The following is a 17,736-nucleotide window of genomic DNA, read 5'->3' as shown; positions in this document are numbered from 1 at the left end:
CCTGGTCTGCCATGTAGCCACCTAAAATATTTATTAGCAACATGAACACTGCATGGCTGGGGGGTTGTAACTTAAGGTTCTTTCCAACCCAAACCATTCTGTGATTCTATGATTGTCTGGTATAATTTAATTTTATTTAAAAGACTCGCTGAGCCGGGCATAATAAGCACAAGCCTGCGAGGAACCTCTGAGGATGTGAAGGGCATAGGGACTGGCTATAAATTGAGTAAGCATGCCAAAGAGCCAGTTCATTTTTGACATTGTTTGCCCGTAGATCAATCACGGAGACTTCTTGTACAACCTTCTACATTTCCTAATTCTACAAGAGGTATTCAGGGAAAAGGGCCCTGTAACAAAAACCAGCACGCCATAACTTAGGTTGGGTCAGAAGGAAAGAAGCATGATGAGCATGCTGTTAAGAATGGTAAATGTGAGATTTTAATGGTAATGGAGAGCATTAGGACTACTAATATGACAAAACCAGAAAGCTAGTTTAGAAAGAGAAGAATGTTTGAAATACTAAAATTGTGTTTATTAGTTTAAGAAAAAAACCCCAAAACCTGAACTGACCAGTGCACGCTCACAAGATTCAGCTATAAAGCTGGGCAGAAATGAAACCCATCTCAGAGACAGTGTAGAAACCACAAATTAAGTTTTTGATCACTGCCACCAACGTAATTTCTGTTATCTTTACGAAGTTTACTGAAATAGCAGAATCTGCAAGCTGTGATTTAGGAGTGCTCCTGGTTTAAATGAGCAGGATCAAGATTTGGACAAAAAGCTGTCAGCACATTTTTCAGAAGCTGGCTGTCAGCTGCAAGGTTAAAACTCTTTGCACAGGAAGCACAGTTTTCTTGGGGACAGATTATTTCAAGCTCCTGGAACACACTCCCATAGGAAGCAATAAACACTTTAAATGTCATTTTTCTTTTCCAAATGCACTTTCACCTTGTTTTTGCTAACAAATATATAGGGAATTAGAATAACAAAGTGCATTTGACACGATGAGTCCTTGCTGACTGAAGCATAGGAGAGTGCTCACATACAACTATAATTAACACCACAATGAATGCATTTATTGACTTGGTAAGATTAGAAGTTTATAGTAGTAGTGTGGAGTAGCTTACAGTACTCAGCTGAAAAAATTAAATCACATTATTACTTTTTAATACCATGGACTAGATTATGCATATTTTTACGGTGATACTTCTAAGGAATAGCTCAATTGCACTTCTTGTATAGGCATGCTGGGGAAAGAGCAAAATCAACATTCACTATTAAAGAACAGTGCAGAAAAAAACACTGCTGAAAAGTTTACAGTAAGCCAGTAATTATCACAGTTTGTTAATAAAATCACAAGTATGTTCTTCTCACTTTTTCAATATGTTAGGCCTCATTTTGAAGATGTATTATTGCTCCATCAGTAGCAGTGCTGCTTCCAAAGAGGACACTTCTAGAGGCATAGACCTACATCTATGAAGAAATTTTGTTCCCTTCTCCCAATTCCCACATGTGCTTTTCAGAGCTGGCAAAATTATTTTATCGTGAGATTTTTCAAACTATTTAATTGCTCCTACTTCATGCAGTTGTTAAAAACTGTATTTAAATATCTGCTTATAGTAAAGTTATGAGATGTTGTGTGAGTATCACTTGGTTTCTTCCAAAACATAACAGTCAAAGTAGTTACAATAAAAAGTGCACAAGAAAATGGTTAAAAAATTTAAAACTGTAAAGTTTTACAGTTGAAACTGATTTTGTAGGCAAGTAATTTTCTCTTAACCATAAAAGCTAAATTTTACTGTATCAGAAACTTGTATGTCAACTATATCTCTGGACCATCAAGAAATGACTGCACAAATCTAAGTACGAGTATAATGGCTTTGGTAAAATAAAAGGGTAAGAACTTGTAGTAGTTCTCTTGCACTAAGGCTGTTTGTCTGTGGTCCTAAAAGGCGGTTTTGTCCTTTTCAATTCTGTTAAAAGAAAGATAGTCTGGCTTTCAAGAAGAAAACATCTCCTAAAGGCAGACTTGACCTTTTCTTCAAGCTTTTGCTTTGTTTACTGTAACAGAAACTATAGATAAAAACTTGAAGACGCTGTGCTTTTCAGCCAGTTCTGTCGTTAACCATAGCTCACACTGCATTTAGAATGTAATAATGTGAAACCAACCTCCACCAAAAACATATCAGGTTTTAAGGTTTATTTCTGAAATGTTGATATACACCATATTAATTACAGATATTTTTTAAAAGTTATCATATTAATGAAATGGGGTTAATTTTTAATATAAGGACAAGATTATAGTTATGAAGATATCTGAATGTTGTAATAATTCTCTGTTGTCACTTTGCCATCCAGGTAATGGTGTTTCAGTCTTATTTCTGGCCAAGCTGGGACAGCTAAATATGAAGAGACAGAAAACCATTAGGCTGCTAATCTTATTCTTTCAGTCAAACCAATATCCAGTTCATAGAGTAAGTACTTCTATTCTATAATCTTTATTTTTTTTGCCTCTTACAGCCAAACGTATGCTGGTAATAGAATATTTAATGCATACCCTCATATGAAAGGATCTAAGCTTCAAATATTAAGATTTTAATAAATCTGGGAAGTTAAGGTACAGTATACACAGTGAAGTCAACAACGAAGTTAGTTAATTAAGCTGACTGAAGAGTTATAAGCTGATAAATAAAGTACCATACTTCTCCTTCAAGTATAACAAGAATTAATTTAGTTCTTAACATGTAATTTTGATTAATAATTTATTCTCATCTTAGTAGGAAGTAAAACCATAGGTGGTGACAGCTACTGAAGGGCTGCTATTTGCTGACCACCGGGCACAATTTTTATTTTGCATTTGTATTGGAATAAGGCATAGAGACGTAATGGTGATTATAATGTTTTCAAACAGAACTCGAAGACTGATTTTTTAGTATAGGTATGGACAACATCAAGCTCCACTAGGTCAGTATTTATAAATAACCAAATCTGGGACAAAGGTTTAAACACCACAGTTAAACAGCAGGTTTTGAGTTGTAAAAGTCTCTAGAACAGCCTGTAAAGACATGCTATTTGTGAAAATATCAAGAATGGGGTCATTTTTTTTTTCATTAGTATTTACATAAAGGTAATTATTATGAACTTGTTTACCTGCATTACCTTGAACTCACATTGACAATACAGGCCTTCAAAAGTTAATTGAAAATAATGACTCCAAACCCCCATTTCAATCAAATGAAAACCGGTAACACGAACATGTATTAATCTTTCCCAAATTAGTTTGTTTGGGTTTTATATACATTTACTTATTTATTTATGTATTTTAAATCCATGGAGAAATGTAAATAGATCAATGCACAGTTATGGAGCTAATAAATATTACAGAAGTAATAAACAAGTACCTACCTGTTTTATAAACTGTGTAGCATTAAAAAGTTCACTGCAGCCATACAGGATGTGTTTGCCTTGTTTACCCTAAAAAAAGACAAGACAAAGAAATCAAGTGTTTAACAGAGTAGCAGAAGTGACAAACTAATGGCATACCAAAAAAATTCCCAAGCCCCATCCTGATGATGTTGAAGTCTTACACTTTTGGCTGGAAAATGAACAGCTGCTCCACCAGAGGAAAACAACCCTGTATTTAAAGTGGAAAATGAGCAACTAGAGGCAGAAAGAAAGTGGGAAAAATGGAGCATTTTACACATTTAAACTCACTAGAATGCCAAGTTCTCTGATGTATCTGTGAATGGCCTGGGGAAGCTAACATCCCTACCTTAGCAAACCTAACCCCTACAATAACTTGGCACTGTGCTAAGAATAGTAATGACATATTTACTGATTTTGTTGTATTAGAACCTGAAAACTTCAATCTGTAATTGATTTTCATATGATGATGATGCTAAAACCAGCACATTTTTTTTTGTAAATGAATTCTGAAACAAAGTGTTGTGTTGATTTCAACTGGATGCATAATAAACCTAGTGTGCAGTTTAATAGTATTGATTTGCTAGTAAGGTTACCAAAACGCTATGTGAGCATTTTGGAAGTGAAAATTAGTTTAAGTAATACACAGTTTCAGACTAACTTTATTTCCAGTGTTGGGCTAGTAATACCATGGTTCCTCAAAGTTCAAGCATAAGCTTAAGAAACCTGTTTCACTGTTAAATTATTTTGCATTTTCCCATATTTAGGTAAAAATTACTTAATAAAGAGCAAAATGGGAAAATAAGTCTTTGCTTTCACATATGTTATGAACTGTGCTGCTTCAGCAGAGAGTACCAGAAGCAGATTTGAACAGTCCTTAGCTGGCAGTCACGCACTAACTGAGGAGATGGTAATCCTAGTTCAAGTCCTCATCTTTATCAATTTTAAGTCGTTTGTTGTAATAAGCTATTCTCATCTCTGAGCAGGATCTTGAGCTTGCATCTTCCCACATTTCAAGCCAGCTTTTTCTTAATCTTGATGTCTGAATAGGTCTGGTTTTGATCTAAACTGGTATTTTGACAGATTCCACTTTCAGTAGTATGACTGAATAGTATTTGTTTCTGCCTAGTACCAAGAAAAGAATTAAACTATACAAATAAGCAGAGCACTGGAACGGGCTGCTCAGAGGGGTTGTGGAGTCTCCCTCTTTGGAGACATTCAAAAACCACCTGGATGTGTTCCTGTGTAACCTGCTCTGTGTGACCCTACCTTGGCAGAGGGGTTGGACTATGGTCTTCAGAGGTCTCTTCGTGCCCTAATGATGCTGTGAAATGGTACTATTTTGTCTTCCAGGCAGCTCTAAAATACATTCCAGTCTGTTGTATATATTCTTCTAAAAGTGAAATTTTAAAATGTGTATGCCTTTATTTAAAGTTAATTTCTTAGTCCATTCAAAGAGCTCGATCTCCAAATAACTATTGGAGCCAAGTCAAAAGTGCTCAATACCTAAAAAATCCCCCCCAAACCCAACTCAACACTCTTCAGTCCAGCATTTTTTCATGACCAAGATGGATTTAAATTTCTTGTGATATAACATTTAGCACAGATTAGAACAGATTATCAAGCAGTACCCTTCCAACCACATACAAATGGACATTAAAGGACATGCTAAATTCTCCTGTACAAAACCGTATGCTGGTCTCCCCCTGAGGGTCCCTGTGGCTTTCAATTTTGATGACACATTTTCAGCATGTTAATCTGAACTTGGTCAATATCTTTACTTTAAGGCATGATCTGTCTTGCTGACATAAATATTTGCTTTTTGATGATGTGCAGTGGTCTGTTACAGCACAGAACTGCAAATAATTGGATGAGGGTTTCTCTTAATTCTCCTACAAAAACATCCAGAATGTCAAAGCTGAATGAATGTTGTTTCCTGTTTTAGAAAGATTTAAAATACTTTCTCTGTGCTTTCAGAGGCAAACTGGCAAAACAGATAGTGCTTAGAAAAATAAAGCAGTGAATAAAATCATTGTCGTATCTGCTTGCAAGAAAAGAAAAAAGCTCTGTTCTTGCACGTAGATACCTTGCAAGATACCTTCTGATTTTTCCTTGTTATTCTGGAGGAAGACTGATTGAATATTAGAATACTTAGTAAGCTACATCTGTTGAAATAAGAGATGCTGGAAGTGTACCTCACAGAAAACTCAAATGTTACTGGATAAGCCTGTAAGAGTCACCTGGGAGAGGCAGATAAGTCTCTGGGGGGTGGGGGAGGTGAAATTAAGGCTTTTGATAACTTTTCTGTTTTTTTTCTCAAGAGCAAACGGCTCAGTGGAATCAGGGTGGGGGATTCTTTCCCCCTGGGAGGTCATCTCTCACTGATCAAGTACGCACTCTAGTTGGAGAAACATACAGAACTCTTCAGCTGTGACAACAGATGATGAAGAAACCACTGTTCATGGGTTCCAGAAGAAGAAAAACCACATCCACCTTCTGGCTCTGTAAGATCTAACATTACAATTCCTGTATTTTCTAGTTCCTTCTGTCCTCTCCATCTGTTTACCAAATACCCTCCTGTTTGCTCTCTTGTTACTTAGAAACTTCAGCTTCCTGCCTCTTTGTATGAAGTTCCTCACTGAATGCTATAATTGGTTATCAATAAGAGTGGTAAGTGCTAAGCTGAGCCTAGATTATTTCTTTAACTTACATTCTTCTTCATTCCTTTTTCCTATCCAGACCAGCTCTGTTCCAAAACAGCTGCCTGTTAGAGGGGGTGAAACAACTTGGTACGCATGTTCTGACTTCAAGTTCTTCAAGATTTACCTGGACACAAAAGTCTCCTGTGCTTGTTTTGTGGAAGAAGTGGTTTTCAGTGACTAATGCCCCATATTTATTTAATTATATATATTTTTTTAATCCTGGGAAGTTCTTGAATTCCACCTCCATGCCCCAAGAACTGTAATGATGTAGTTACTTTTGTCCATCCACTGACTAGGCTGGTAGGCTGGCCAGCTGGAATCAGAGACATTAAGTCTGGTATACTGGAATTACAGTTATGGGTTTTTTCCTTTTGCATGTAACACCTCTTATGAATTCTGCAGAATCAAATGATGCAACATATGAAGAATGCTGTTCCATTAACTCATTAGCAAAAACTTTGAAAGAGGGATAAATAATAAATGCTTAGATATTGATGCCATTCTGATCTCTGCTTTGACAGGCAGCATTGTATTTGCATTATGCTGTCCTCAGAAACAACAGACATTATGTTCAAGTAAGACTGTTGTAAAATAAGATACTGTCATCTGTAGGCTTTGTTTTGAAATGATTTCATACTGCTAAATTGCATATGAAAAAGCACTGTCATATCTCATTTGAAAGATTTAAGAAAACTAGAGAATTCTGTATAGTTCCTTACTTTCAAGGCTATGATACACTACAGCTGCTTTATTTAACAACAGCAAATGAAAACTAGTAACAGGACTCTCGCACAATACGAACAGCCAAACTGACAGCATCTGATGTATCAGTACAGAAGACAGGTTAATTCAGTTAGCTACATCTGTTACTTCAGTTAGCTACATCGGTTACTTCAGTTAGCTACATCGGTTTTCAACCACATTAGTGCATATGAAGATAAAATAAAGCAGAATGCAGTTCTCAATTCAAAAGTGCAACATGAGCAAAACCACCAGAAACAGTAACTCTTTGTTGATCTGAATTAATGATCCACATTTTCTACTGATTTCTTCTATTCTTTTTTCCCAGGCTCTGTATATATTAAGGACGTTAAAGATACTTTCATAGACTCAATCTTCTAAATACTAAATGTTACAGAAAACCTGCTAAAACTGGTTTCTATCAGCAAATTATAAACAACAAAAGTGCACATACCTTTATGTAGTCAATAAGATTTTGGTATTCAATATAGTTGCCTCCTCCAACTACAAACACTATAGCCTAAAAGGCAACACACACATTATCAGAGTTTGCATTCAAATTCTTAACATTTCAGTAGTAAAATACATACCAAATCATTATAGATACAATAGAAATAATCATAATAACACTGCAGTTTTAGGAGGATGCAGAATAGCAAGTTGAGAGCTTTTAGCATGTCACTATCTTCTACTAAGAAATACTTGAAACCTATGCAGTTCCAACATGTTACTTTTTTTGTGCAGAGCTGTCTCCGGTGTCCATAGGAACAGTGGAAATATTTCCATGGATGAGTAAGAATAATTTGGGACACAAATAAAATACTTCCACTATAAAGAAATACACTATTTCCTTATTCCCCCCCTGCCCCTCCCTTACTACTGGTAATAATCTACAATATTACAGGTAAAGGCCATCAGTATCTTCTGGGCTGTGTTTAAAAGGGAACAATCAATGAATAGAAAAATGAGTTTTAATAACTGTAACATTTTTGTTAACATTGACTATCCAAAACTGTTTGATTACAGTATATGGATTTTACAGAGATTTTGTTACTATTGATGTTTTTGCTGTGATCATCTGTTAGCCAGTATGTATGACACCACACAGTTATTTCTTTTGTTCAGGATAATTAGGAGAAATCTGAGACATTTGTATATTGCCAAGGTAAGATTTTGCTTATGAAACTTGGCAGTAAGATCAGATAAGTGAGATGTTTACTATTTCCAAATAATTACATTGAAAAATACTGAAAATTACTGGCATTTATATAAAATGACAACATTTGCTGTTGTTTTGCTTTTTTCCTTTAATTGCAGAGACTCTTTAAAACACTTAAAGCAGTAGTCAACACTGCTGTTTAAGGCTGGACAAAGGATTAAATCTAAAGAGCATTGTAAAGATCTGGTATTTAACTGAGGGGATTTGAACTGCTGAGTACCCAATTATGATATTAATGAATCCCTGTAATTACCTCCAGAAGAGTTTTCTAAATTTTTTTTTGAGTATTAGTTAATGCTTACATAGTCCTTTGAAGATAAAAAAACTTCTTGAGAGTAACAGCTAATTATAACCAATACTAGATAAAATTAGTCCAAGTGGGTTTTGCAAACAAGACCTCTTGGTTTGTTGTTTTTGTTTTGTGGTTTTTTTTTTTAATTTTTTTTTTTATTTTTATCATCAAAAATTACTGGGACTTGAGAATTTTATTATATTTTACACATGAACATTGAAAAATAATTTTTATGTGACTTACCTCCTGAAATGGATTTTTGTTTCTTGGAACTGAGCTATAAAAAGAAATACAAACAAACTACACTTTATATTTTGTTAAGACATTACTATAAATATGCAAATAAGTATCATGTTCTTTCTGAAATACAATATAATATTAGACAAAGATGTAAAATAGAACAATAACTGACCTTCTACATTCATTCTCCAAGTATGTTATGAAAAATCATTAATTCTACAGGACTGAACACATGGGTAAATAGGAGTTCTACTGCATCAGTTTTAAGGTTGCTGTTTGAATCATAAGCTTTATGACAACACTTCAGAGCTTAAAAGCTCCAACTCTACTGCTGCTAGATAGGAGCAAATACAATGAGTAAAGAATTTCAGCAGTGCTAGCACAGTTCCTTACACTTACAAATCCTGCCTACTGGAATCTTAACTAGGTAAGGCCAGTTAGTTTGCTGTGCCTGCGTTATATACTTACTGTTGCAGGTATGTGCTCTGGTGTCACAGCAACATTAGGAATAGAAAGATTTAAGGAGGAAGAGGTAAGTTACAGTTTGGGTGGTATAGGCTCTTCCTCTCCATCTGAATAGTCTTAGATACAGGCAAGAAGCAGGGCAAGGGGGGGGAAACCTTTTTTCCTGCATCACCTTGCACCTTCAGGATGAAGGGAAAAGGCAAAGACAAAGCTCTGAAGGGTCACTCTGCTCTCCTGCCCGTTGCTCACACACTGCCACCACCTTCCTGTCCTGTATTTGTGGGCAGCCCCAGGTAGTCAAATATCATGCTATATCCTAACACCGATTAGACGCAGTGCATTTTTTTCCTTCAGCTTACATTTTCCCTTATTTCAAGAAGTTTACTTTCAGTGACAAACAATAACTGCCTCAACACAGACTTCGGTGTACCAGAAAAAGTTGGGGTTTTTTTTAAGAGGGAATAGTTATCTCTAATATGTTGTTTTGATCTGTCATGAATACTACAGACTCCCCATAAGCCGAACTGTTACCCCACTTCCCTCACTGTTTAATATGGTATGACAAACTCACATGTGCTTTGTGCCATCCTTTCCTTTCTGGGAGCAAGGACTGTTTATACTTGACGTAGGCTTTACACACACAGGATATAAAGACACTGTTTTGCTAAGACTGAATTACAGTAATATAGTTCCTACTCTATTTAAAAAATAATGGGTAGAAATACCAGTATTAAAACAGTAGGCTAGAAAAAATAGTAGTTATTTTAAACTAGTGACATTCTGTCAAGCCAGCTAGCCTGTGTTTTTTTATCATCCACATAAATATTTGAAGGGAGAATTAGACAAACCCCTATATAGCTATGCAAGAGTTTTGCTGTCATGCTCAAATATGATTTAAGGAATATAACTTGAGTTTCTTTACAAACCCCAAACTAGAAATCAGAAGGTGTTCACTACGATGAATGGCTCATTTATGAACTGCTGTAAATTTTACATTGTTTAAAGCAACTTAAGAACTACATGGAGTGGGTAAAAGTGCATATTTACATAAGAAAAACACTTCAGCTCTAATAAAACATCTTTGCACAAAATTTCCTAAAAATACTGACACTTTTCTTCTGTGATGCATTTGAGATCTGCTTATCTTTAAAATTATATAGTCTGTAATAATACTTTCCAATAAAACACATTTGTTTCTTGTTACTAGTTATGCTGTCAGAAATAGACTTTTTGTGTTTTAAGACCAGAGGAAGCAGGAACTGATTTTAATGCAAATAACTACAACCAAGTCTGGACCTACTTTATCCATATTCATCCTGTAATAAAGCCCTGCTATTAAACGAGCTGATTATTTTTCCCAGCAGTTTGATGAAAATTAATTTTAGAAGGTATGTTAAAGCAAAGTATCTTCTGTTTCTAGGGTACTAGAGATGACATTATCAGCCACAGTTACTTGTCAAAGATATAAAGCAAAATGTATAAATTTATAAACTTCTAGTTTAATCCCTCTTCTCTTATTGGCAAAATAAATGATATCCAACTCTCCCTTCATATGCAGATAAATGGAAAACATGCACTGGCCTATCCAAGGGCAACTGAAGTCAATTTTTAATGATTTTCTTTTTCAAAGTAATTAATAAACTACTATTATTCTAAAATAAAATAATATGTTCAAATAAAACTTGTATCTGTTTAAAAAGTAACAGTGCACCAACATTTTTCTATCTGATGACTTTTTAATTTAACAGTGAAACCCACAAAATTTTGAAGAGCAGTATAACTATAAAGAATTCTAACATCTATTACTGCTAAATTTTAGCATACATTGCTGTGACTAAACCGACATACATGTCAGGAGCATGGTCAGTCACTGGAACAATGGATTTTTTTTCTCCGCAGTGTTATAACAATTTATCTGGTTGCGCCAAGTTCTTGTTGTGAACTACTTCAACACCAACTGTCTTGACTTAGAATTAATGATTAAAATTAATTACGTGTAGTCAGCAAGGAAAATAAAACCAAATTTCTTAAATTAGCCTTTTCACAGGGTATAAGGACAGAAGCAAAACTCGTAATAAACTCACCTGTCACTACCTCGCAGCATCTTGGGGTCAAAATACCGGTAGTCATCTGTCTCCTATCAAAAAGTACATTTTTATCTCAAACGTCTGAAATTTTGGCTTATGAATTTCTGCTTCTACCTATTACACTGAGCATCATTCAAGCCAATGTCATTTTCCATTTAGCAGTCACATCATTAAAAAATTAATTGTCGTGTCCGCTAATATTCACAGTGCAGCATAAACAACAGTGAGAGAGATACGAAGCATGCTATTAAGCTTTTTGTTTCTGGTCCATCTAAAATTGACTCTTACATACTTTCCAAAAAATACACTGGTTTCATAATAAATCCCAACAGAAAGGCAGCATGCAGAAACTAAAATTAAGGTGTTACCAGCTTTAGAGGCACATCACATGCTTATAAATGCTAAAATTTTCCAGGTTACAGAGATCTGCTATTGATTTAATCTTCTAAAACAAACATTTCTATGGCAATGAATGCTAAATACAAGGCAGACAAAAACCTGCTACTGTTACGTAAGCTACCCTTTTCATTTCATGATTTATGACTACTATTAAACCAAAATTAAGCTCTTGAAGAAAAATGAGTTCCACAAGAATTTGAAAAGTCTATCTAAACTATACAAAAAAATTTCTTCTTTACACAAAACACTGAGGCACTTCCAATATTTTTATTGGCAACAAGCAGGATTTTTGCCAGTTATTATGGATGAAAAACAAAACTTCTTAGTAACTGCTTCTGACAACTACTTGGCTTTCTTCTGTTTCTATACTACATTTTCATCCAGGTACTCTGAAGTTCAGTTTGTGGATAAACTGCATACAGAACTACAGTTGATTTCATCTGGGTGCTTACATGCACGATCTCTTGTGTTTTAATGATTCTACAGAGCAGAAATAATTCCCCTTGATTAGCAGACAATCTGGGGAATTTATTAGAGCTATATAAAGCATAACTATCTTTAATACTACAAAACAGTTTACATGTGGTATTTATACACATAGAAAATAAATCTATTTGCTATTAAGGACATTTACATAATTATATAAAATAAGTCTCTTATCCTCAAGTTTGGCTTTTAATAAAGTTTACATCTAATTACACACTGAATCTCCATAAAATACTTTTGTATGCTACAGTGGTAACGTCAACTGCATTTGTAGTCTGCCAGCATTCATGATTTTGGCATCCTTGTATATAAAGGTGGCATAGCAACTCTGAAGCAATGAGAAAGCAGGGAATGGATAAATATTGCTAGACCAAAATTGAGAGGTTTTTGAGGAACCTTTAACTCACTTAGATAAAGAGTTGCAGATTCCCTGCTTGTCAAAATGAATTCAAATTAATGCCAGAACTAAAATCAGAGTTTTAAAAAACCCCACAGTATTACAAACATTTCCTCCTGAATATATTACTGCTCTGTTTTTCCGTTGTGGGTTTGTGTAAGTAGACACACTAAAAATGGTAAAGTAATAGAAATGTGATAAGCTAGTTTTGGGGTTTTGTGTCATTGTTTAAATACACCATTCCTGTTGAAATCATTTCTGCGGATGAAGGGAAAGAAACCCTACTAGATTTAATTTGATTTAGGAAGTAGTTAGTGTGCCAATAAAAACAACTGTATAGTAGTTTCCTTACAACTGAATTTGTGACTTCCCCAAGCAATTCAAGAATAACATTTATGCTGTTGAAATGATAAACTTAATTTTTAAGATTTCAAATTAAAATGGTAAAAGACTCATGGAACTATCCTTTACTTTCAGCCTGTATCTGTTTTTCTGCAGAAGCTGACATGACTGGTTTCGATTAAGGAAATCCCTCTCTTCTAGACTTTTTCATTGTAATACATGAAAATAGTCAGTCATATAGTAAGTATCCTAAGCCTAAAAGATACCATAGTCATTGAAAAGGATGATATTAACCAAAATACAGTTACATTCTTACATATCACAAATCAAATTTATCTACCTCTTAAAGTCAATACAAATGCATATACTGTATTAATGGAGGATAAACCCCTTTTATGGCAAATTCCCCAAATATTAAATGTTTTATTATCAAAAACTGTCCTTTCTCCAGAGTCAAACCATCTTGTGCAAGACACTTAGAAGAACCTCCATAATTCTGTACTAAGTAGTGGTCAATGTCCTATCCATGGTTTAAAATTTGTGTATAATTGACAGTATGATTGTTTCTGTGCTAGAAAGATTCAAGGTTTTCATCAGTCTCTAGCAGTACCAAAACAAAGCAACTATGTTATCAGATTTATGTACAGAACATTCCTTTATGAAAATATAGTCCCCAAAGCAATTGCTTAAAAACCTGCTTCAAGCAATAGATGTTACTACTAACACCTCCCTTCCCCCGCCTCCAAGTATACAGATTGCTTTAAGATCATCTATGAATGTTTTTAACTATTTCAAGAAGTGTAACTATAGTTAAACAATCTAGACAAATTAAAACAAAATTACAGGATGGTATTATTGCCCATGAGAACTGTTCTGTCTGTTCCTGCTTTTCAAAAACTCAAACAACACAGGTGTAGACTCATTTTGTGGTAGCTGTCCTTGTGAGAGAAAAGAAGCAGCAGGGACAACACACACACAAAGTGACTGACAGACAACCCTACAGAGCATATAATTCTGAATAGGTTTAATATTTCAACTGACAATATTATTTGTGAATGTTTGTGATTCAAGTCGCATTTTATATTTAGAAAAACTATTTACATTCACAGTAACAATTCTTTGACTTCTCAATAATCTATTCTAGTTTTGCTTTGCAACTTCCATCTGTACATACGTTTCACACACTGACCACTGTGGTCAGTAAGATTCAATGAACTATGGAGGAGATTTTTTTCTGTGTTGTAAAAAAGAGAAAAAAAAAAGTAAAATGTTAAGCCTTTTTTTCCCCCTATCTTTGTATTTTGCCTGCAAAATTTTTTATTGTGGGGAACAGAAAAGGACCTCAAACATCAGAAGATGAACAAAGGCCAAAGTAGTGTATTATTTCTACACACTGACCTTTTCCAGATACAATTTCACTTCTGTTGATAGTACGGCAAATCTGAACATACTCCACAATGACTCTCTGGTTTGCTGCTGTTAGCGGAAACTTACTCAAAAAAGTTGCTGTCAGTTTTCCTGGAGGTTAGGAGAATCATTCTTTAGGGCTTGCCTGTTCTTCTATAAATTGAAAAGTACGACTCCCTGGTTTGGAACATGAATTTCAATCTCAGACATGGCAGTGAAATATGAAACCGCTGTCTGACTCTCTAGTTTTTCGAGTGAGAAGGCCGTTTTCTCCGAATTATCAAAGTGATCATGGTTGGTTTGTACTTGACAATAGCAGATGAGCCAAAAAAAAAAACAAAACCCAACCCGTATGACTTGTAAACTTTTCCAAAACAAGTGTTAAATTTGTAGCCTGAGGAAGCTAGTGTTGATTTTGCTTTATTTTTCACCTACATGTAAGTTACCTGTAATTTCAGCTTTCTGTATTAAGTGTTCTGAGTGACCTCTACTGGTTGATCATATAAAATTAGCCTTGTACATCTTTTCCAAGTCTTGCAAATAAGGACAACATTCTGCTGCCACTGAAAATAGTGTCAATTTCTTGGTTCATTAAAAGAAAGCAAATTTTCTGATAAAAATCTAAGATTTATTCTCTGTGAAGCACAGTTTAAGAAAAGACAGGATTACTTGCATGTTGATAATTTTCATATTTATCTCTTTACATATAATTAATAACTGAAGGTGAAAGTGGACTAAGACAAATGTTTTAAATCTACTAACTAGTGTGAGATATTACTTTTGTATCTATCTAATGCTGATGTCACTAAACCAGGAAGACTGAGATGTGACAAACATATCAAAGCTTTCTAAATGACTTTTAACAGGTGACTTTTTCAGAACAATTTTGTGCACAGGATGGTTTTATATAAGAGTTCTGAAGGAACAAAATACATACAAAGAAAAACCAAACTGCTTTGACTATATATCCTGTATAAAAATACTTATTTTTAGCTATAAATTTTAGTAAATGTCTTGATCACATAGCTAACACTTAAGTGTTTCATAAGTTTGTAACTTAAGTAAGTCTGAGTAAATTTTCACAGAAATAAGGGGAAAAGAGGACTTTTCTAGAAGACACAAAACTAACTCTGTCTGCAAACATAAAGCCTGAAATGTTTTCCTCTAAATAGCAAAGCTTTAAAGATGTGGGAAATAGACCTGTCTCTGACATACCTCTCTGTAAGTAGCTTCCTTCTGAAATTACACTTTAAAAAAAAAAAATCATCTTGATGCAAAGAAAATTTCATCCCGCAGTTTAACTTTTAGAAATTTAGGAGCAACAGAAACTCAACACAAGACTAACAGAAGCTCAGAACAGATGAAAACCTCAAAACCATTAGGTCCAATGAGACACAATAAACTGTCATTGTTTAAAAATTATTTTTATGAAAAAATCTTACGAAATAGTTGTGAAAATGGTTCTATTCTTGAGATACATCATGACTAGATTTAACTTCATTATCATGGGAAAAAACCAGCCATGGCATATTACATGACAGCCTCAAGATTTCATTTGTTCCACCTCTTTCCATGTGAAGAGTTATACTCACAGGGTTTGACTTCATCTCCATAAGGTTGTCCAATATACGTGTGACTGGTAAATTCTGTAAAACATAGTGTGAAATTAATGGAACACTGAAATACTTACCAAGAATTATGAACAGGCACACTATTATTTCTATTAGTTTACACAGCATTTGAAATACTACTTTAAACTCATTTCCTCTTATATTTTTGTAAAGGCTGAGCATTTTTATCATCACCTGAACTACCTTCTGTACAGAAGGTGCAAACATCTGAGGAGCATCCAGCTAGGGGAGGAACAGAAAGTGCAAAAGAAGTGTGAAGATAGAACAGCTGTATTTAAGTATTGCTAATATATGAATTCTTAAAAAGTTTTTTGCAGTTTAAAAGAAGGATTGTAAAGCTGAAGATGAGAATTAAGGGCGCGATTCTAAAAAACAACTGATGTTAGAGAAATGAGTAAAAGAAGCAATCCTGACAACAGATGTCTGGATGAAATGGAAAGGAATAAATTGAGCTGAGATTCGAGATGACTTTTCCTTATTTAAGATGGGAAATGTTAGCTTGGACAAAAGATCTGAAGTATTCAACAGTCAAATCACTTTAGTTAGAATAAACTGAGGGAGAGTTTACATAGCAACGGAATTGGAAATGTGTCTTGTTGACACAATAGATCAAAAAGAACATTCCAAAGGACGATCTACAAATAACACTGAAAAACACTTCGTAAAAAATCCAATGTAAATCCCCAAATGACTGAATGAGAAGTAAGAACTTAACTTTAATAGAAATACCACAGACCTACATCAGGCTTAAAAATATGAAGAAGAACAGCATTTTATTTGGCTACCCCAAAACACCTGGAGAAGGAATTAAAGCCAGGAAAAAGATATCCTAAAAACATTGTCATTGTAGCTTCTTGCTCACTCAGAACCCAAAACAAAGCCATTTTGTGAAGTATAATACTAACTTCTTAAAACCACACATGCTAAAAGAAATGACAAAGTGTTAATATAAGAAGAATAGGAGATCTCATTTAGAGTAGAAATATTATCTATTGTTACAAGTAACATTTTATGAACTAGCCTAGTTTGAGTATTCACAGATACTCTTTTTATGATGCCGAAATGAGCCTTAACCACACATACTGGAATCTAATTTCTTATGAATGGAGGTATTTAAAGAAAATCTGAACATTATTCATTACCTGTCTAAAAACTGGAAGCTACAAAGTGACAGATCTACCCATCAGCAGATGTTCATGTTTGGTTTTCTCTTTTACTACCCAACTAGTATTATTAATATGACAGAGACACTAAAAGTTGTTTTTCTAAATGTTCACAATGCTCATATATAATAGGCTTTCTTTGTTTGTTTCAACTTACTTGTTGCTTCAGTACCAAGTTCTTCACTCCTTCCATTACAAACTGTGATCCTGTATTCATAACACGTGAAAGCAGACTGAGAAACAAAATAAAGGTTATGTGTAAGATCTTTTTTATATTTTCATTCTTAAGCTTTATGCTGACATCAAATTCCCATTAAAGCTGATGGGATTGAAGGACCAACTAATTAATTTTGTCATGAAATATATTCTTCAAACTGTATGGCAACCCAGCTTATGGGAATACACCTATAAACCAGCAGTTAGATCCTCACCTATCAAGAGAAGTCTTGAGTTCTAGTCTTTAATCCATTGAACAGTTTATTTTACAACTTCAGTAATGCGAGGATTTGAGTGCTCCTTTTAAGTGGGTATCTTAATAAGTAACAATGATTCTCAGTGTCTCCAACCAACCAACCAGCATTTTTTCCAAGCTAGACAGCACTGGAATTCTCTCTAACCATACTGCCCCACAGTTTCTTTATAACAGTGACAAGTGCATTCCTGAAAGTAAAGTTGGTAATGAAGAACCAAATCCTCTCAAGCACAGAAAGACCTAACTCTCATATCCTGTATGGGGTATATG

At 34.5% G+C, this 17,736-nt stretch overlaps 1 protein-coding gene across 2 annotated transcripts in view; it reads right to left on the bottom strand.

Annotated features, from left to right (window-relative positions):
- Window positions 1-2,204: 2,204 nt before the first annotated feature.
- SCFD1 (sec1 family domain containing 1) overlaps window positions 2,205-17,736 on the bottom strand; it is a 51,788-nt gene continuing 36,256 nt past the window's right edge. Inside the window, exons 19-25 of one of the 2 annotated variants that reach the window (XM_080618433.1) lie at window positions 17,152-17,227; window positions 15,793-15,846; window positions 11,167-11,219; window positions 8,621-8,654; window positions 7,321-7,386; window positions 3,406-3,474; window positions 2,205-2,399 (exon numbers count right to left, since the gene is read on the bottom strand). In XM_080618433.1, coding sequence (XP_080474559.1) covers window positions 2,376-2,399; window positions 3,406-3,474; window positions 7,321-7,386; window positions 8,621-8,654; window positions 11,167-11,219; window positions 15,793-15,846; window positions 17,152-17,227 — 376 coding nt within the window. In that variant the 3' untranslated portion in view covers window positions 2,205-2,375. The remainder of the gene's footprint in view (window positions 2,400-3,405; window positions 3,475-7,320; window positions 7,387-8,620; window positions 8,655-11,166; window positions 11,220-15,792; window positions 15,847-17,151; window positions 17,228-17,736) is intronic. The other variant, XR_013956889.1, reaches the window with a different exon arrangement.

The sequence above is a fragment of the Psittacula echo genome, assembly GCF_963264785.1.
Source record: "Psittacula echo genome assembly, chromosome: 5".
Taxonomy (NCBI): Eukaryota; Metazoa; Chordata; class Aves; order Psittaciformes; family Psittacidae; genus Psittacula; species Psittacula echo.
This window is presented reverse-complemented; position numbering and strand designations above follow the sequence as displayed.